Below are 14,297 nucleotides of genomic sequence, written 5' to 3' on the forward strand. Positions count from 1 at the left end.
ATCGCACGCGACCGCCTTCGCGTCCTGCCGCCTGGGGCCCTCCGTGCCGGTCAGTGGGGGTAGAGTGCCTGCACTGCTGCCGTCAGTGGCGCTGGAGAGGGACTCGGCCGACGCATTGCGGCCGCGCAGCCTTCCCGTTTCACCTGTGGCAAGCCAGTAGGCCTTCCGAAGCTTCGCCACCTCCCTCTGCATGACGGGGCGGTGATCGTGTATCAACTCCTGCAGATGCTCGCAGGCTTGCAGGATGAGATCGAGGAGTTCGTGCATCTCCTCCGTTGTCGTCGGCTCCACAACGTAGTCCTCCGCCGGTGGGAGTGGCGTCGAGTCGTCGTCTTGGTGGCCGCCAGGCACTGCAGTGCCCTCGCCACCCCGCATCTCTTTGCTTTTTCCTCCCCCCTCTATCATTTTCTTTTGTTCCCTTTTGCGTGGCATGTAGCTTCTGTTTCCTTCTAATTAAGTTGTTGAAACAAAGGGTAAAGGCGGGAAGACGGTGTACTCTGTGTGCACAGAGAATATGACTGTGTACAGTGTGGTGCTTTCTTTACTATTGAGGCTTTTTCTAGCGCTGTGTGTGTGTGTGTGTGCGTTGGGTATGCGATAGAGGCGCCATATTGCTGCGGGCAGTTGGCAGCGCGTAAAACATCGCTGGTATGGGAGGCATGGATCAACTGAAGCTGCGTCAGGTACGCCATTGCATTATGTGTGCAAGATCTCCACGGGCCTGCCGTTTCTCATTCATTCTTTATTTTCCAGTGTTGCGTTTGCCTCTCCTCTCTTTTGGTCTTTTTCCACTGTCCCTGCCTTCGTAAGAGACTATAGCCGCGATGGTGGCAGCGAGGCTACCAGAACCTCCACCATGCCCTTTTGCTTTCGTTGCTGAGATGCTTCTCCATGCAAGTCATGTACGCTCGAAGCTCCGTCTGGCAGTGCATCAGAGCTCGTTTGGCGCTCGTGGTGTCGGTGGGATTTTGCATCACGGCCCTTTGCTCAAAGCAGGCAAAGAACAGCTCTGTCGGTGCGGAGCACTCCTTCACACTGGTGGGGAAGTAGTGTGGCAGCCGGGTTACAGGCGCATCCGTGCTGCTAGCAACGGCTGTCATGTCAGGCAACTAGGATGTGAGTTGCCCGCCTTCTTCCAGTGTCAAATAAATGCTAGCGACACTGTCAATTTTCTTCCTTTTTTTTTGTTTGCGTGCGTGCGTTTTGTCTTGTTTATGTGTGCGTCTGTATGTATCTTTCTCTTGGGGTTTCCTTTGCTCTGTGAAGGTGCAGGGTATATATATACCCTCATGAAGGCATGTGCGGGAAGGCGGGCAAAACGCTCACAATATATCGGCACACAAGCGCAACATCCATTTCATGTACGCGTGTAGCCCACAAAGACACACACACACAAAGACACCAAAAGGCGGGGTTGCAACGATAATGCGTGCAAACCATATATATATATATATAAACACCTGCGCCATGCATGAGGGACAGCAACATCAGCCCCAGTTGAAACAACAGAGCATATTGCCTTTTCTTCTCTCTCTATCTCTTACTCGTGTATTTCAACTCCTTTGTGTGACTCTCACTGCCAGTGGATGAGAGTGTTGGAAAGCTGTGCGCCACAGTCTCCGTCAAGAGACTCGTCCACCAAACGCGGCCGTGCCGTCCGGCTTCATCATCACCTTCACCTTGTCATTTACCTGCACCGACTCGTTGACGCTGACGAGGCCGTCACACTCCTTGAAGGAGGCCATCTTGTACATTCCCTTCAACGAGATCTTCTCGACAGTGTATGTGTAGCTGGACGGCATCACCACCTCTGCCCAGATGTCCTTCGCGTTGGGCACGTCGTCTTCGTCAGGGACGATGTGGAGGACATCAACAGGCATGGCGCAGGAAAGAAACTTCTGCTGCAACTCAGGCAGGGAGTCGCCGGGGATGTTCACCTCCTTCCCCGCATCAGCGGTGTGCTCCGGGTAAACAAAGCAGGCCATGTCGTCATCGTCAAACCCGCTGAAGAGGAGCCGCACCCGCTCCGCCCGGACCTGTGCAAAGTCATGCCCCTGTCCCGCCGTCACCTCCTTCTTGCGCCCAGTGCCCACCTCAACGAGTTTGATGTTGAATGAGGCGGCGTTCTGCCCCTTCTGCGAGCGGGTGTTGCCCACCACACGGTAGAAACGTTTATCGATCAGGAATATCATGCCAGCTCTTGCCTTGTCCGCGAAGACTCCACGCCGCGCACTGATGAGTGACGTGGAAGAGGACAAAAGGTGGTTGCCGCCGCCACCAATGACGCCCACACAGACGGAGGCCAAGTTCCGCCGCAACATGTCTAACCAGACGCACACGCACGCACACACAAACAAACTCCTTCCCACTTAATGCCACTTCTTGCCACCTTCCCCCCCCCTTTCTTTTTTCTTTGTACTGGGGATACACAGCCAAAGAAAAGAAGTGGCAAGCTTGTAAACCCTTTCGTTTGCTTTGCGTCCCAGTATCTCTGTGTGCCTGCTTTTCTATGGGAGAGACTCCAGTGGGTGTTCAGGTACACATGCAAAGAGGGGGAAGGCAGAAGAGACAAATACAGAAAGATAAACTACAGCTGTTTTAGCCTGCAAGCAGCCATGGGCGACAGAAAGTTACTGAAGCGTGATAGCAATGTGTGGGTTTTTTTTTTGCCCTTTTATTATTGCCGTTGTGGGTTTTGGAGGTGCGGTATCCGGGTAAATCTTCTCGTCCACATCAATGGCGAGAGCGCTTTTCCCTGCTCTCTCTTTCTCTCCTCCTCTTATCACCAACAACCTGATAAGTCGACATTCAACATGATTGATAATTTACATCCCACCCAAAAACAACAACAACAACACACACAAAGAGGAACCTGCACGTTTACCAATTTCCTTGTGGCCATTGTACACTTCTTCCTCCTTTGCCCTATGTCTCTCTCGTCTTCTGCACCTCTCCTCCTCACGTGGCTTCCACCTCATTGCTGCAGCTCCTCAAATACAGGCAAGGGCGCTTCGTGGGTGACACGTTTTCGTAAAAGTCTCCGCATGGGCCGCGGTCCTTTCCCAGCGTAGTCGCACACGTATCCCACAAAGTCCAGCATGATGCCTTGAACCTCAAAGACCTTCTTGAACCGTGTTCTGCTGAGAAAGCACTGCTCTGCCAGGAGGGCAAACTTGCGTGGCATCGACTCCCACACCGCATGTTTGATGACGCTCTCCACTGGGTCTATCAATTGCGCCGGGCTAGTGCAGACCTGCCAATTGACGACACCCTCCTCCACGGTCATCTTGGCCTGGGAAAAGCGTTTCACCTCAAAGTAGTGATCCACATATTGCGCCTGGAGCAGCGTCTGTGGCTGCAGCCGAAGCCGCTCGTTTAGGCTGACGTGCAGGTAGGTGTGCTTAGCGATGAAGCGGGCACAGTAGGTGAGCCTTTCAGCCTCGTTGCGCAGCTTCTTTACCATCATCATCACCACGGCGCGGTCGTCCTCAGGAATCATGGGATCCTTAGAGGAGCGATGCAGACAACCTTGCATGTCCAGCACAACATGTGTAAGCCCGTTGCGGTCTTCGTACACCTTAACCTCCTTCACGCGAAAGAAGGAAAAAAACGGCAGCAACCACTCCCGATCATACGGGTACATCGAGAGGTCACATGTATCCAACCCATCCACAGCATCGTGAATCTCGAATAGCACCGCATTATCTGGCACAGGGAAGGCCTCCTCATCTGTCCAGTTTACACCAGGTCGCGCCAAGGCAAGAAATGGAAACATGTACCACTCATTCTCAGGAGTTTCCCGTACGTAGCGAAGCTCATCCTGCGGAACCTCCTTAATACCGTAGTACAACACTGGCAACGATCGAGCCTCTGCATGCAGCTCCTGGGACGCAGCGGGAGTGCCAACAGCGAGAAGCAAAGTTGCGACGGTATGGCTCCACCTTTTTAGACCTTCCAGGTCACCCGTACGGAAGCTGCTATAGATTTCCTGCGCCAGCGACAGCTGAGGTAGTTCGCTGGTCAAGAAGGTACGAGCAACGTCGGTAGGCTCCATGGTGAAGAGGCGAATAGCCAACAACAGCGTCCCAGGAAGACTCGGATACAGGAAACCGTATAATGTACTCAGTACATCTTGAAAGAGAATAACGGCGCCAACCTTCACGCCCAGATTCTTTGCAATTTCACGGTAAAGAGCTAATGACTTCTTTTGTCGCTTGACTGATGCGATGGCCCCTTCCATAATCGTCTTTAGCAACAGCCCAAAGGCTTCGTAGTCGCGAAAGACGGAGACGGCAATGTGCCATTGGAGCGCAATAGGGTACGGGCAGCGGTCATGCGCGGATTCCCATATGTGATCCACCTCCTCAACGGAAAGCTCCTCGGCCACGTGTATGTCCGCCTCCTCTAGTCCACCTGCCTGATCGAGGCTAGCCATAAGCGTTTTGTACTCCTTAATCTCATCCGCCACAGGTCGCTTTTTCAGCTCAGTGGAGGAGATGAATACCTGCTTCGGTATCTTCCCACCATCGGCGTGCCTCACCACACCACTTATCTTAAGCTTGGAGGAGTTCTGTGGGAGTTTGTCCGGGGATACCAGCCTTAGCGAACGCGGAACATCGATCATCACAAGTTGCTGCGCCTCCACGCGGCGAACACACCGAAGCAACAGCAACTGCTTCCCAGGTCCCTTGCCTTTTTTCCCCCCCTCACCAGACCAGTAAGCACGAAAGTAGCGTGGCGATGCCACCATGGTTTGCATAGGTGCGCTCTCGGGTGTGAAAAGTGAGGCTCTACCGCGAAATCCAGGCAGCTGCACCTGAAGCATGTCCCCCTCGACAAGCGGGACGGTGCAGCGAAACTGAATGTTGAGACTCACCTCCACGCGTGGGATGGCGGGGGTAATCACTAATGTCGTGTCCAGCAGCTCCGCGACGTTCACCTCCGTCGGCTCAACGACACCCGCAGCCGCCCCCACACTGTTCGACAGCGACAGCGTCGCAAAGACGTCAACAGGCCCCTTCTTTTTGCCCCTTGCCATGCGCACGCGATTCTAAATAATTCCCTCCCGTGTTCGTTCGCACCTCCTGGCAGCCGCCAAGCGTGTGAGGTAGCAAATGCGCTTATGTTTATTTTTTTATTCTTATTTTTGTCTTTTTTTTTTTCTCTCCCTCCACTTACTCACTCACTCACTAGGTGTGTGTGTGTGTGGTGTGTTGCTCTGAGTGCAGCAACGGCAGTGCTGACGGCTAAAGGGATGTAAGGGAGAAGAAGACACATGAGGAGAGATAGTGACAAATAGTGTGAGTGCAGAAGGATGTCAGCCGAAATGGGGGGCAAGTGTTAGTTTCTTCTGGAAAAAGGAAAACTGAGGTGTTTTAGTTTTGTTGTTCTCTCCGCCACAGTAACAGTCGTAAACACGAGGAGAGCAACCATCACTGGCGGCCGTGGACACACACACACACAGACACACACACCCAAAGTCGCTCCCACTCTCTCTCTCTCTCTCTATCTAACTGTTTATCCCACGCTCGCTATCTGCCTCTCTCTCATCCCCCGCCTTGTTGTTTTTATTCTGCATCCTCTCTGTACGTGACGGACGCGTTCACGCGGTGATAGTTCGTGGCAAAGGTGCGCAGCCTGACCTCGCTGCTGCCTGGAATCAGGCGCGGCTCGCTAATCTCCCACGCGTTGGACGGAAACTCCACGTCCATCTCAGTGTACACAAGGATGTCAAAGACGCAGCCCTCCGGCAACATTGGCAGGTACGACACTGAGGAGGTGATCTGTCGCATTACTGCCTGGATCTCACGCTGGAGCTCCGCCTCCGTCTTTGCAGTTGCACTCGTTCCGCCGGTGGGCTCCGCCACGATGTCAAAGGCCCACCGCTCCACCACCGTGTTGTAAGCGCCGTCCGCGACGGTCATCACCAACTTGCGCACCTTGTCGGCCGCCACCCACCCCGCCACCTGCTGCAGCAGCTCAGTAAGGTAGGCGTTGAGGTCGCTATCCGTTGAGACCATCAGCGGGACGTTGTAGCGCTGCACCTGCTTGAAGTCCTCCTGCGGGTACACCCCCCGCTGGTGCAGGATGCTGTAGATTGCAAAGCCCAGGAACTCCGTGACAGTCGCCACGCTCCCCTTAAAAGTAATTGTTTGAACCCCCTCCGTCATTCTTGCAGTCCCACCCTATCCGTCTCTCTCTCTCTCTCTCACACACACACACACACTCACACACGCGCTCTCCAAGTCTCTCTGTGGGTGTGTGGTAGATGGATGAACACGCTCTATGTTGCTTTTGTTCTCTCTCTCTTTCTGTGTGTGGAGGGGAGGGAAAAGGGGACCGGGCTTCCTGCTGGAAGAGGCTGGGCATGGAGGAAAAGATATTGGCGCTGACAGATACAACTGAAAAAACCGGAAAAAGCAACAAGAGGAGAAACCCCGCCGACTCCCCCACACACCGAAAGCAGCACACAAGTCCAGCGGCAACGTGACGGTCAAACCGAGGAGATGATGTGCGGCTGCAACGTATTCGTCACATACACGCATTACCACACAAAAGAAACACTTATGCGCCGCGAAAAGAAAAGAAAACTGTGTGAGAAAAACCCAGGGATCACACACCACTGCTTGTGCCCATCTTCAGTCAAGACGGCGTTTCGCATGCTGCAGAGCATTCCGAATGTACGTCCACTCCACCACACAGTGGTGAAACCGGTGGAGGTCCTTTTGCTTCCAATGCGTCTTTGCCTGGTCGTAAAATTCATCGTAGCGCTCCTCCAGGTGCGCAACGAGAAGCTGCAGCCTCGCCTTGCCCTCCTCCTGTGACCCATCAGAGGAGAAAATCGTTTCATTCACCGCCATCATTTCCTCAAGAAACGCAGACGAAAGAGACACGGGATCTCCTGCTCCACCCCCCATAAGTTTTCGGTTCTCTTCCATGTTACGACAATCATCATTGTCCATGAGCGCCTCCTCTTCAGCCGGCGTCAGTAGGGCCCCCTTTACCTTCCCTGCGCGGCTCAGGCGCGCCAGGTACTTGCACCGCAGAAATGGATCCCGCAGGGTCTCGTAGGCAACATTAGCATACTTGGATTCATCAGCATCCGCCACGCCACCTGCCGCCACATTTTTTTCCCTTTCCAAAGCCTGTACAGGCGTCGCTCCAGACTGCTGCTGCTGCTGCTGCCGTTGTTGTTCTTGTTCAACCTCTTTGGCCTGAACGTTGGTTTGGTCCGGGTGGACGCGACGCTGCAGATTGTGGTACGCGTGTTGCACCTCCGCCACGTTTAATTCCGGGTTCAGCTGCAGGCCCAGGTAGGCAAAGAAGTTGCCACGACCACCGTCCCGCACGAGGAGCGTCGTGTGCAGGAGGCGAGTCGCCGTCGTCATCGCTGTCCTTGGCGCCGCCAGCAGGGGCCCTAAGGAAGCGACACGAAACATAATCCACCACGCGCTCCTTCACGTCTGTTAGCCAGTAAATGAATATATATATATATATATATATATATATTGTTGTTATTTCCCCCGTCCCCTCCTTCACGCTCTTGGTCTTGCTGCGCCTCTCTTGTCGCCCTCACTTCCACTCCCACAAGGCAGTGAAAATGGCTCCTACCAACACGTAGAGAAGGAAACAAACGAGAAGGAAAATACACGACGCAGCTGCATGGGTGCTGGTGGTTGTCAGGAGCAGCGCCCCACTCCAACGCCTTTCCCCACCTCAGCAGCAGCCGTGAAAGCACAAGACGCAGGCGCACACATAAAGCAAGTGGTAAAAATACATGGCCATACACGGCAACGCGAAACGCAAGAGGGGAAAAAAGGTTGCAGCACCAACCACACCTCCATACACACAGATAGTGACATACAGAGGAGGAGAGGGAGAAAGAGAAGGTAAGAGGAAGTGGAAGGGGCAAATAAGTCGAGCTACATTAGCTACGCAAAAGAAGTCAACGGCGTTTGCGAAGAGGAAGCTGCTCGGGTTCGAAAGAATGAGCCCACCTCCTGCACTTCGTGCATCGCAGTACTTTCCAGCGGCACCAGACGGGTTAAAGACTCCTCTTTCGTCATACCTGCTATTCCCAGCGCCTTCATGAGTCGCTCATAATGCATAGATGCAATCTGCGCCTTTGCAAACCACTCCCTTGCGGCTTCTTCAGAAGCTCCATCAACACCCTTCGACGCAGTCTCGGTGCATTTCCTCTGAAAGAAGGCAAGTCGGTTCTCCACAAACGGCAGGTAGCGCACGATATCCAAAAGGATAGAGCTCAAATTGAGGCTAAGCGTCTTCATCGCAGCGGGGAATAATGACATCGATGTGGCCCTGGGTGACTCATCCATGCCTGGTATGAACTTGGACGTCCCATGACGCTCCCCCTTGACGCGCCCTTTTATAGCGGAGCGTCGCGCTCGCCGAGGGCTGATGGGTGGGGGTCTCTCCTCCCCTTTTTGGGGATCATCGGAGGACTTCGTCTTGTTTTTGCTCATGTACTCTTTGGTGAAGGCCTCCGAGACCAGGTCAAGGTCGAGGCTCCAAATGCCGCTATCATCGTCGAGCATGTTCATCACTCGCACAAACGTGGTCCGTTCAGGTGGTCCAACCTCCACCGTTGTAGCTGTCAACACTGTTGGCAGCCGCTGCCGTAGCGCGGCTGCTGCAGTGACAAGAAGCGAGGCTGTGCCACTTGCCACGGCGCGTGCGTTTTCAGTCTGCCGGGATTTATCTTTTTTTGTCTGCTTCTTCAAGAGCGATGGCTCCTGCACCGGGAGGGCATCCGCGGCGTTCGTCATAAACTGCCCCTCCAACGCACTAAACTCGGTTGGTAGAAAAAATGACATGGCCATCAGGTAAAGGTACTCCAGCTGCTCCACGGCATTCATTGTCATTGTTTGACCGCGCATTAACATGTGTTCCCATGGCTCTGGTACCAAGGCATCCTTTTCCTGCTGAATACGACGCATTAGCATCGCCTGTCTAGACTTCCCCCCCACCACACCCTCTGGTTGCTGCACCAACTCCCCCACATGACTCAACACGTTGTCCATACGCCCCAGCCGACGTGTTTCTGGCAAACACAAGTGATTTTGTCCAATCCGCTTCTTCACAACTCCTAAACGACCCAGCAGAGCGTCATACATGACACTGTGGTCGCTTTGACCTGCAGTTTCTGGTGGGAGTTGCGGCAGTTGCTCACGGTCAATAGCTAAAGCGACGTCCACAGTGTTAGGCGCCGCCTTTTCCGTCTGTTCAGTCGCCTGTTGACGCGCAAGATACGACCGAGGACGTACAGACTCGAGACGCTGTGTGACAGGTGGTGCCTCCGTCAAATTTGTCTTCTGCAGGGCTTCCATTGCCTTGAGGAGTGGCTCGCACTTATCCGCAGAAAACGGCATGCCCTGGCGGGAGAGAGCCCACGTCGCGTGAAACGCTTCATATTTACTTTGTAATTCTCGCTGCGCCATAGCGCGTGCCCGTGCCTCTCTTTGCGGCCGTTGCCTCTTCACCTCGTTGTCGCGCCGCACCCTCTCCTCAAGAAGGCGCTCACATGCGGAGGGCTGAAACAGAGTCCGACGAAGTGCGGCGTCCTCCGCGGTGTCTCCGGTTGGCACATACGTGCGAAGAAATGCTACCGTACTTTTTCCCCTCTCTCCCCTCAGCTGTTTCCCACCAACACCGGTCACATTCGCCTGCGTCCGCGGTGATGGTGTGGACGACAACTGTTGGCATAGTGGCGGAAAGCTCGCTTTCCGTGTGCTCCTCGCTGCGGGGTCCGCCGCATTCCCACCCTCCTCGTCTCTCTTCTCCACAGAGAATTGCACCGTCGATGTCACCTGCGGCAACCGTGCCACGGGTTCCGCCGGTGCCACTGCGTTAACCGCGCCACTGCGTTCCAGAGACGTCTGACGATACGTGCTTGTGGCGCGTGCCGCGAAGTACGTTGCCGCCTCCTTGCGTTCCTCGTCTCGCACCACGCGACGGTCCAGCACCTCGAGGTGGGGATGCTCGTAAATCAAAAAGAGGCGGTATCCCACTTCATCACAGAGCGGGTTCCCACGCAGGTCTAGCTCGCGAAGACACCGAAGTGGCTTTAGTTGGGCAGAGACGGCGCTGAGGTCGCTGAGGCGATTGTGTGCGAGAAACAACACCTCGAGTTGTCGCAGTTGGCTCACATCCCCGTCAAGCGTCTGCAGGCAGTTGTAAGAGGCGTAGAGGCGTCGCAGGAGGCGACAGCCGCGGGATGCGCTGTACGCCGTGCCAGCCACATTACTCTCCTCCTGCGCTCCAGAGGAGGAAACGGCACCACGGGAATTTCGAGGGGGAATCAAGAAGGCGATCTGTCGCAGCCGGTTATGGCGTATGATAAGTGTGTCAAGGTTTTTTAATAACTGTACATTGCTGTGCAGCCGCGTGATGCCTTTGCAGCACAGCGTGAGCTCCTTCACTGTGTGAAACCGCGAGCGTGGAATCTTCAGTGCCCGAATGGGGTCCAAACACACCTCTTGTTCTTCTGTCGGGTCCACATACGGCGGGAAGGCCTCCCATTCGCTGTTGCTATACGACGTGACTTCCGCCATTGTTTGCTCTTTCTCTTCTTCTGCTTTTGTTTGGCTGCTACACGTGGTGCCGGGGCGTCTGGCACTATTGCCTTTGCCGGCCGGGGCGACCCGCATGAACCCCTGCAGCGACTTCTCATGCCACTTGCGTAGGAGATCAGGGTACTTCCGGTTCAGTGACGTGTACATTCGTCCGCTGCCCCACACCGCCAGAGAGAGAGAGAGGGAGTGAAGGAATAAAAGAAGGAAAATGCTCATCACGTCAGTACAAAACAGTCAAACAGTTCTCATTCAAGCAACACTGGTAGCAGTAAACACACAGACACCCAATGAGGAAAGAAGGAAAAAAAAATCAAAAAGGGAGGGAGTTCCACCGCATTCTTTTCTTAACTGCAATCGACACCGTTGTCGCTCCCTGCCTCTTCGAGCACCTTCATCACTCCACTGCGTCCGCAGCACGCGGCACACATTCCACCGCTGGCAGGTTTCGCCCTCGCCACGACTTGGCGCTCACCTTCGCCTCCTCCACCGTGTCGACGGCCGCCACGCAGACCACATCGCTCCCGCGAATCATCATCACACCCATCGCCAACTCCTGCATCTCGCCACCGCCACTGTTGCCATCACTACGTAGTGGCTGTTCGTGTTGCGGTGACCCACCCGCATTCTCCCCCGCCTCGTCAAAGACACGCTCCACGCAGGACGTGAGCACAAGGTTAAGCAGCTGGTCGGCGGTATGCAGCACTCCCACGAGGTAGCGGCCATCCGTAGTGATGACCGAAACCCGCCTCCTCAGATAATGCTTCAACATATACTGAAAGGGACGAAAGTATATAAAAAAAGAGCTACATACGCAAGAGAAAAGACAATAAATAAGAAGGAGAAGCGATGCATGTATAACGGCTTACAAAGATATGCAGGCATACAAGAGCATGTGGCGGGTCATTCCGGGGGAAGAACCCTAAAAAACGAGAAGAGAGAAAGGACCCCACTCCCTCTCAGGAGAAAATAAGTTTGGAATCTCTTCCTACAGAATGACACCAAACAAACAAAAACACACAACAAAACTACATGCCCCCACACATGGCCTAACAGAGAACACTCAATAAAAAAAGAAATTAATTACCAGAGAAAAAAAAAAAGGGGAAGAGGGAACAGAGCCCTGCGGGTGCCTCTCTGTAGGATTAGAAAATAAGTGCATGAACGGGGGACAGTGAGAGAGAGAGAGAAAGAGAGAGAGAAAGAGAGGTGGGTGGAAAGTCGCAACGGCCCGTCCTCCAGCGTCGCAGGAGAACGCATGAAATCGCATGCGTTTTCCCCTCTCTCATCTTCCCCCTTTTTTTTTGCCGGCTTTGCCCATCACGCCCCCCTCCCTCCTCCCACAAACTTCCCGCAGCACATAAACCCGCCGTCTGCACCGTGCGCTCCGCACCCCCCGTCATCTCCCTGGTGGCGTGCGAGATACCGAAGCCCCCTCGCTCCCTCTCTCACCAATAATCCTCTTGTGTTTCCTCGTGGTTTCCGCACATCTTTTCTTCGCGTCTTTTTTTTTTTTTTGCTTTTACCGCTTGTGTGTTTTCTCCCGCGATGACATGTGTAGACCGGAATGTGTGCGTGCTTGATTACAGTTGGGGCACCTCCACGTTGTCTACGTTCCTTTTTTTTTGTTTCTTTCTTCCTTGGACTCCCTCGTTTTTCCTTCTTCCGGTCTCATTACCTCGTCCCCTTCGTTCCTTCCCTCCTCCCAGGATGATTCTTCCCACCTCGCAAACCCCCAACTCCTGCTACCGCACCGTAGACCAGCAAAAAAAATAATACAGAAAAACAGTTAGTGCCTACACCTCAATATCGCTACACAATGACATCCTTTTGCGGGTTTAGCTGTTTTATTCTGATTTACTTCTCTTTATTGTCTCCTCCGCCTCCGCCTCCTTGATCAACGCGAAAGCACCTACTGCCGCAGTCTGCCTTCACCCCCCCTCCGCAAAGACATGCATAAATGCATGTACCGCTGCGTGTGCGCATGTAAGAGACACAGAGAGAAAGAGATAGAGAGGTTATCGCCGCACGTTGATGTATGCACCCCCCACAGTGTCCCATTGAACCCCCACATAAACGCACGCACGCCACTTCCCTCCCAACATTGCAACGCCGCAGGCGCCGAACAGCCCACCTTCGCACCCGTCTCTGGTGGTTACTTGTTTCCGTTCTCGGCTAATTTTTTGCATCTTCTTTTTTTTTTGTTTTTTTAATTATTTTGATTTTTTTTTTGTTGGCCTGTCAGCTCTTTCCCTCCCCCTTTAATTCTTATTATTTTTCTTCTTTCCTTGCTGTTGTTTGTTCGTGGATATATGGAGTGCCGCGCCTAGCTGAGAATGCGGTGGGCTACGGCAAGAACGTCTGACACCTGCGGCTGCGACGCCGCCTCCAGCTCCTTCGCGTACGGCGTAGGGCAGTCGGCGCACGACACGCGTTCCATGGGGGCGTCGAGGTAGTCGAAGGCCTCGCTCTCCATGACGATGGCGCAGATCTCCGCGCCGATATTGCAAACCGGGAAGGACTCGTCCACCGTCATGGCGCGGCCCGTCTTCTTGATAGACTGAATGATCGTCGCCCGGTCGAGGGGGCGGAGGGAGCGCAGGTTGACCACCTCCGCCTCGACACCCTCCTTGGCGAGCTGGTCCGCCGCCTTTAGGCAAAGTTCCACGCCGCGCGAGAAGCCAATCATCGTGATGTCCTTGCCGACCCGCTCAATCTTTGCCTTGCCCCACGGAATGAGGAAGTCTTTCCCCATGGCCTCCTCCGACACCTCAAAGGACTCGCCGTACATGAGCTCGTGCTCAAGCATCACAACCGGGTTGTCGTCACGAATGGCCGTCTTTATCATCCCACGCGCATCCTCCGCGCTGTACGGCGAGAACACCTTCAGCCCCGGCACTGAGGCATACCACGGCGCAAAGCACTGACTGTGCTGCGCCCCAACGCCCGCAGAAGCGCCGTTGGGACCACGGAACACCACCGGACACATCAACTGACCACCGGACATGTAATGCCCCTTCCCCGCAGAGTTGACAATCTGATCAATCGCCTGCATCGCAAAGTTCATTGTCATGAACTCGCACACAGGGCGCAAGCCACTCAGTGCAGCACCGACGGCCATGCCAGCGAAGCCGTGCTCCGTGATAGGCGTGTCAATCACGCGCGAGGTGCCGTACTTGTCCAGGAGGCCCTTGGTCACCTTGTAGGCGCCGAGGTACTGACCTACCTCCTCACCAAGGATGAACACCTTCTCGTTGCGCTCCATCTCTTCGTCGAGGGCCTTGTTGAGTGCATCACGGATCGTTAACGTGGTCGTCACCGCCCGGGTTGCGACGGCGGCGGAGAGAAATGCGGTGTCTGCAAAGCGGCGCATAACTCCAAAATTTTTTCCGTTACAAAAATTATTATTTTCTTTTTCGTTTCTTCTTTCTGTCTTAAGCCGTCAAACTGTGCACAAGCACTGTGACGCCTGCACGCGTGAAGCTAATTTTTGAGAGGGAGAGAACAAATCAAAATAATTCATAAAGTGACGAAGGAAATAAACAAGGCAGCAACGAAGTAAACACCCCGCCCCCCTTTTCCAGCAGAAACAGTCGCAAGAACAAGAACAATAATAATAAAAAAAGAAATAAAGAAAGAAAGGCACTTAAAAATATAAAACGTATTTTTTAGTTTTCCTCCCTCCCTCTCTCTCTCTCTCTCTCTCTC

General features: G+C 54.0%; 8 protein-coding genes across 8 annotated transcripts, besides 19 other annotated features; all 8 read right to left on the reverse strand.

Moving 5' to 3' along the window:
• Positions 1 to 375, reverse strand: TraAM80_05074 (putative diacylglycerol acyltransferase; the record flags this gene model as incomplete). The annotated part of the gene is made up of 1 exon (XM_029381969.1): positions 1 to 375. A coding segment is annotated over one exon (375 nt), but the record flags the coding sequence as incomplete, so codon positions are not given.
• A 191-nt stretch (positions 376 to 566) lies between these two features.
• Positions 567 to 595: a microsatellite.
• Positions 596 to 1,375: 780 nt separating this feature from the next.
• Positions 1,376 to 1,402: a microsatellite.
• Positions 1,403 to 1,438: 36 nt separating this feature from the next.
• Positions 1,439 to 1,455: a microsatellite.
• A 167-nt stretch (positions 1,456 to 1,622) lies between these two features.
• On the reverse strand, positions 1,623 to 2,321 carry TraAM80_05075 (putative trans-sialidase; the record flags this gene model as incomplete). The annotated part of the gene is made up of 1 exon (XM_029381970.1): positions 1,623 to 2,321. One exon carries the CDS (start codon positions 2,319 to 2,321, stop codon positions 1,623 to 1,625), a length of 699 nt encoding a protein of 232 aa, XP_029238171.1.
• A 516-nt stretch (positions 2,322 to 2,837) lies between these two features.
• Positions 2,838 to 2,864: a microsatellite.
• Positions 2,865 to 2,974: 110 nt separating this feature from the next.
• TraAM80_05076 (uncharacterized protein) lies at positions 2,975 to 5,038 on the reverse strand (the record flags this gene model as incomplete). Its single annotated transcript, XM_029381971.1, has 1 exon — positions 2,975 to 5,038. One exon carries the CDS (start codon positions 5,036 to 5,038, stop codon positions 2,975 to 2,977), a length of 2,064 nt encoding a protein of 687 aa, XP_029238172.1.
• An 82-nt stretch (positions 5,039 to 5,120) lies between these two features.
• Positions 5,121 to 5,162: a microsatellite.
• Positions 5,162 to 5,191: a microsatellite.
• Positions 5,192 to 5,193: 2 nt separating this feature from the next.
• Positions 5,194 to 5,214: a microsatellite.
• Positions 5,215 to 5,448: 234 nt separating this feature from the next.
• Positions 5,449 to 5,477: a microsatellite.
• Positions 5,478 to 5,480: 3 nt separating this feature from the next.
• Positions 5,481 to 5,548: a microsatellite.
• A 19-nt stretch (positions 5,549 to 5,567) lies between these two features.
• On the reverse strand, positions 5,568 to 6,170 carry TraAM80_05077 (rev7; the record flags this gene model as incomplete). Its single annotated transcript, XM_029381972.1, has 1 exon — positions 5,568 to 6,170. The coding sequence occupies one exon, from the start codon at positions 6,168 to 6,170 to the stop codon at positions 5,568 to 5,570; it is 603 nt and encodes a 200-aa protein (XP_029238173.1).
• Positions 6,171 to 6,638: 468 nt separating this feature from the next.
• On the reverse strand, positions 6,639 to 7,439 carry TraAM80_05078 (putative heat shock protein; the record flags this gene model as incomplete). The annotated part of the gene is made up of 1 exon (XM_029381973.1): positions 6,639 to 7,439. One exon carries the CDS (start codon positions 7,437 to 7,439, stop codon positions 6,639 to 6,641), a length of 801 nt encoding a protein of 266 aa, XP_029238174.1.
• Positions 7,440 to 7,481: 42 nt separating this feature from the next.
• Positions 7,482 to 7,509: a microsatellite.
• Positions 7,510 to 7,864: 355 nt separating this feature from the next.
• Positions 7,865 to 7,909: a sequence feature (GA-rich).
• A 22-nt stretch (positions 7,910 to 7,931) lies between these two features.
• Positions 7,932 to 10,739, reverse strand: TraAM80_05079 (putative leucine-rich repeat-containing protein 72-like; the record flags this gene model as incomplete). The annotated part of the gene is made up of 1 exon (XM_029381974.1): positions 7,932 to 10,739. The coding sequence occupies one exon, from the start codon at positions 10,737 to 10,739 to the stop codon at positions 7,932 to 7,934; it is 2,808 nt and encodes a 935-aa protein (XP_029238175.1).
• Positions 10,740 to 10,986: 247 nt separating this feature from the next.
• On the reverse strand, positions 10,987 to 11,361 carry TraAM80_05080 (U6 snRNA-associated Sm-like protein LSm8p; the record flags this gene model as incomplete). Its single annotated transcript, XM_029381975.1, has 1 exon — positions 10,987 to 11,361. One exon carries the CDS (start codon positions 11,359 to 11,361, stop codon positions 10,987 to 10,989), a length of 375 nt encoding a protein of 124 aa, XP_029238176.1.
• A 230-nt stretch (positions 11,362 to 11,591) lies between these two features.
• Positions 11,592 to 11,616: a microsatellite.
• A 143-nt stretch (positions 11,617 to 11,759) lies between these two features.
• Positions 11,760 to 11,798: a microsatellite.
• A 419-nt stretch (positions 11,799 to 12,217) lies between these two features.
• Positions 12,218 to 12,296: a microsatellite.
• A 282-nt stretch (positions 12,297 to 12,578) lies between these two features.
• Positions 12,579 to 12,606: a sequence feature (GA-rich).
• A 162-nt stretch (positions 12,607 to 12,768) lies between these two features.
• Positions 12,769 to 12,824: a microsatellite.
• Positions 12,825 to 12,915: 91 nt separating this feature from the next.
• TraAM80_05081 (putative 2-oxoisovalerate dehydrogenase beta subunit, mitochondrial precursor) lies at positions 12,916 to 13,962 on the reverse strand (the record flags this gene model as incomplete). Its single annotated transcript, XM_029381976.1, has 1 exon — positions 12,916 to 13,962. The coding sequence occupies one exon, from the start codon at positions 13,960 to 13,962 to the stop codon at positions 12,916 to 12,918; it is 1,047 nt and encodes a 348-aa protein (XP_029238177.1).
• Positions 13,963 to 14,185: 223 nt separating this feature from the next.
• Positions 14,186 to 14,225: a microsatellite.
• Positions 14,205 to 14,231: a microsatellite.
• Positions 14,232 to 14,266: 35 nt separating this feature from the next.
• Positions 14,267 to 14,297: a microsatellite.

Source organism: Trypanosoma rangeli (assembly GCF_003719475.1).
Source record: "Trypanosoma rangeli strain AM80 chromosome Unknown Tra_15.4_contig_00159, whole genome shotgun sequence".
Classification (NCBI taxonomy): domain Eukaryota; phylum Euglenozoa; class Kinetoplastea; order Trypanosomatida; family Trypanosomatidae; genus Trypanosoma; species Trypanosoma rangeli.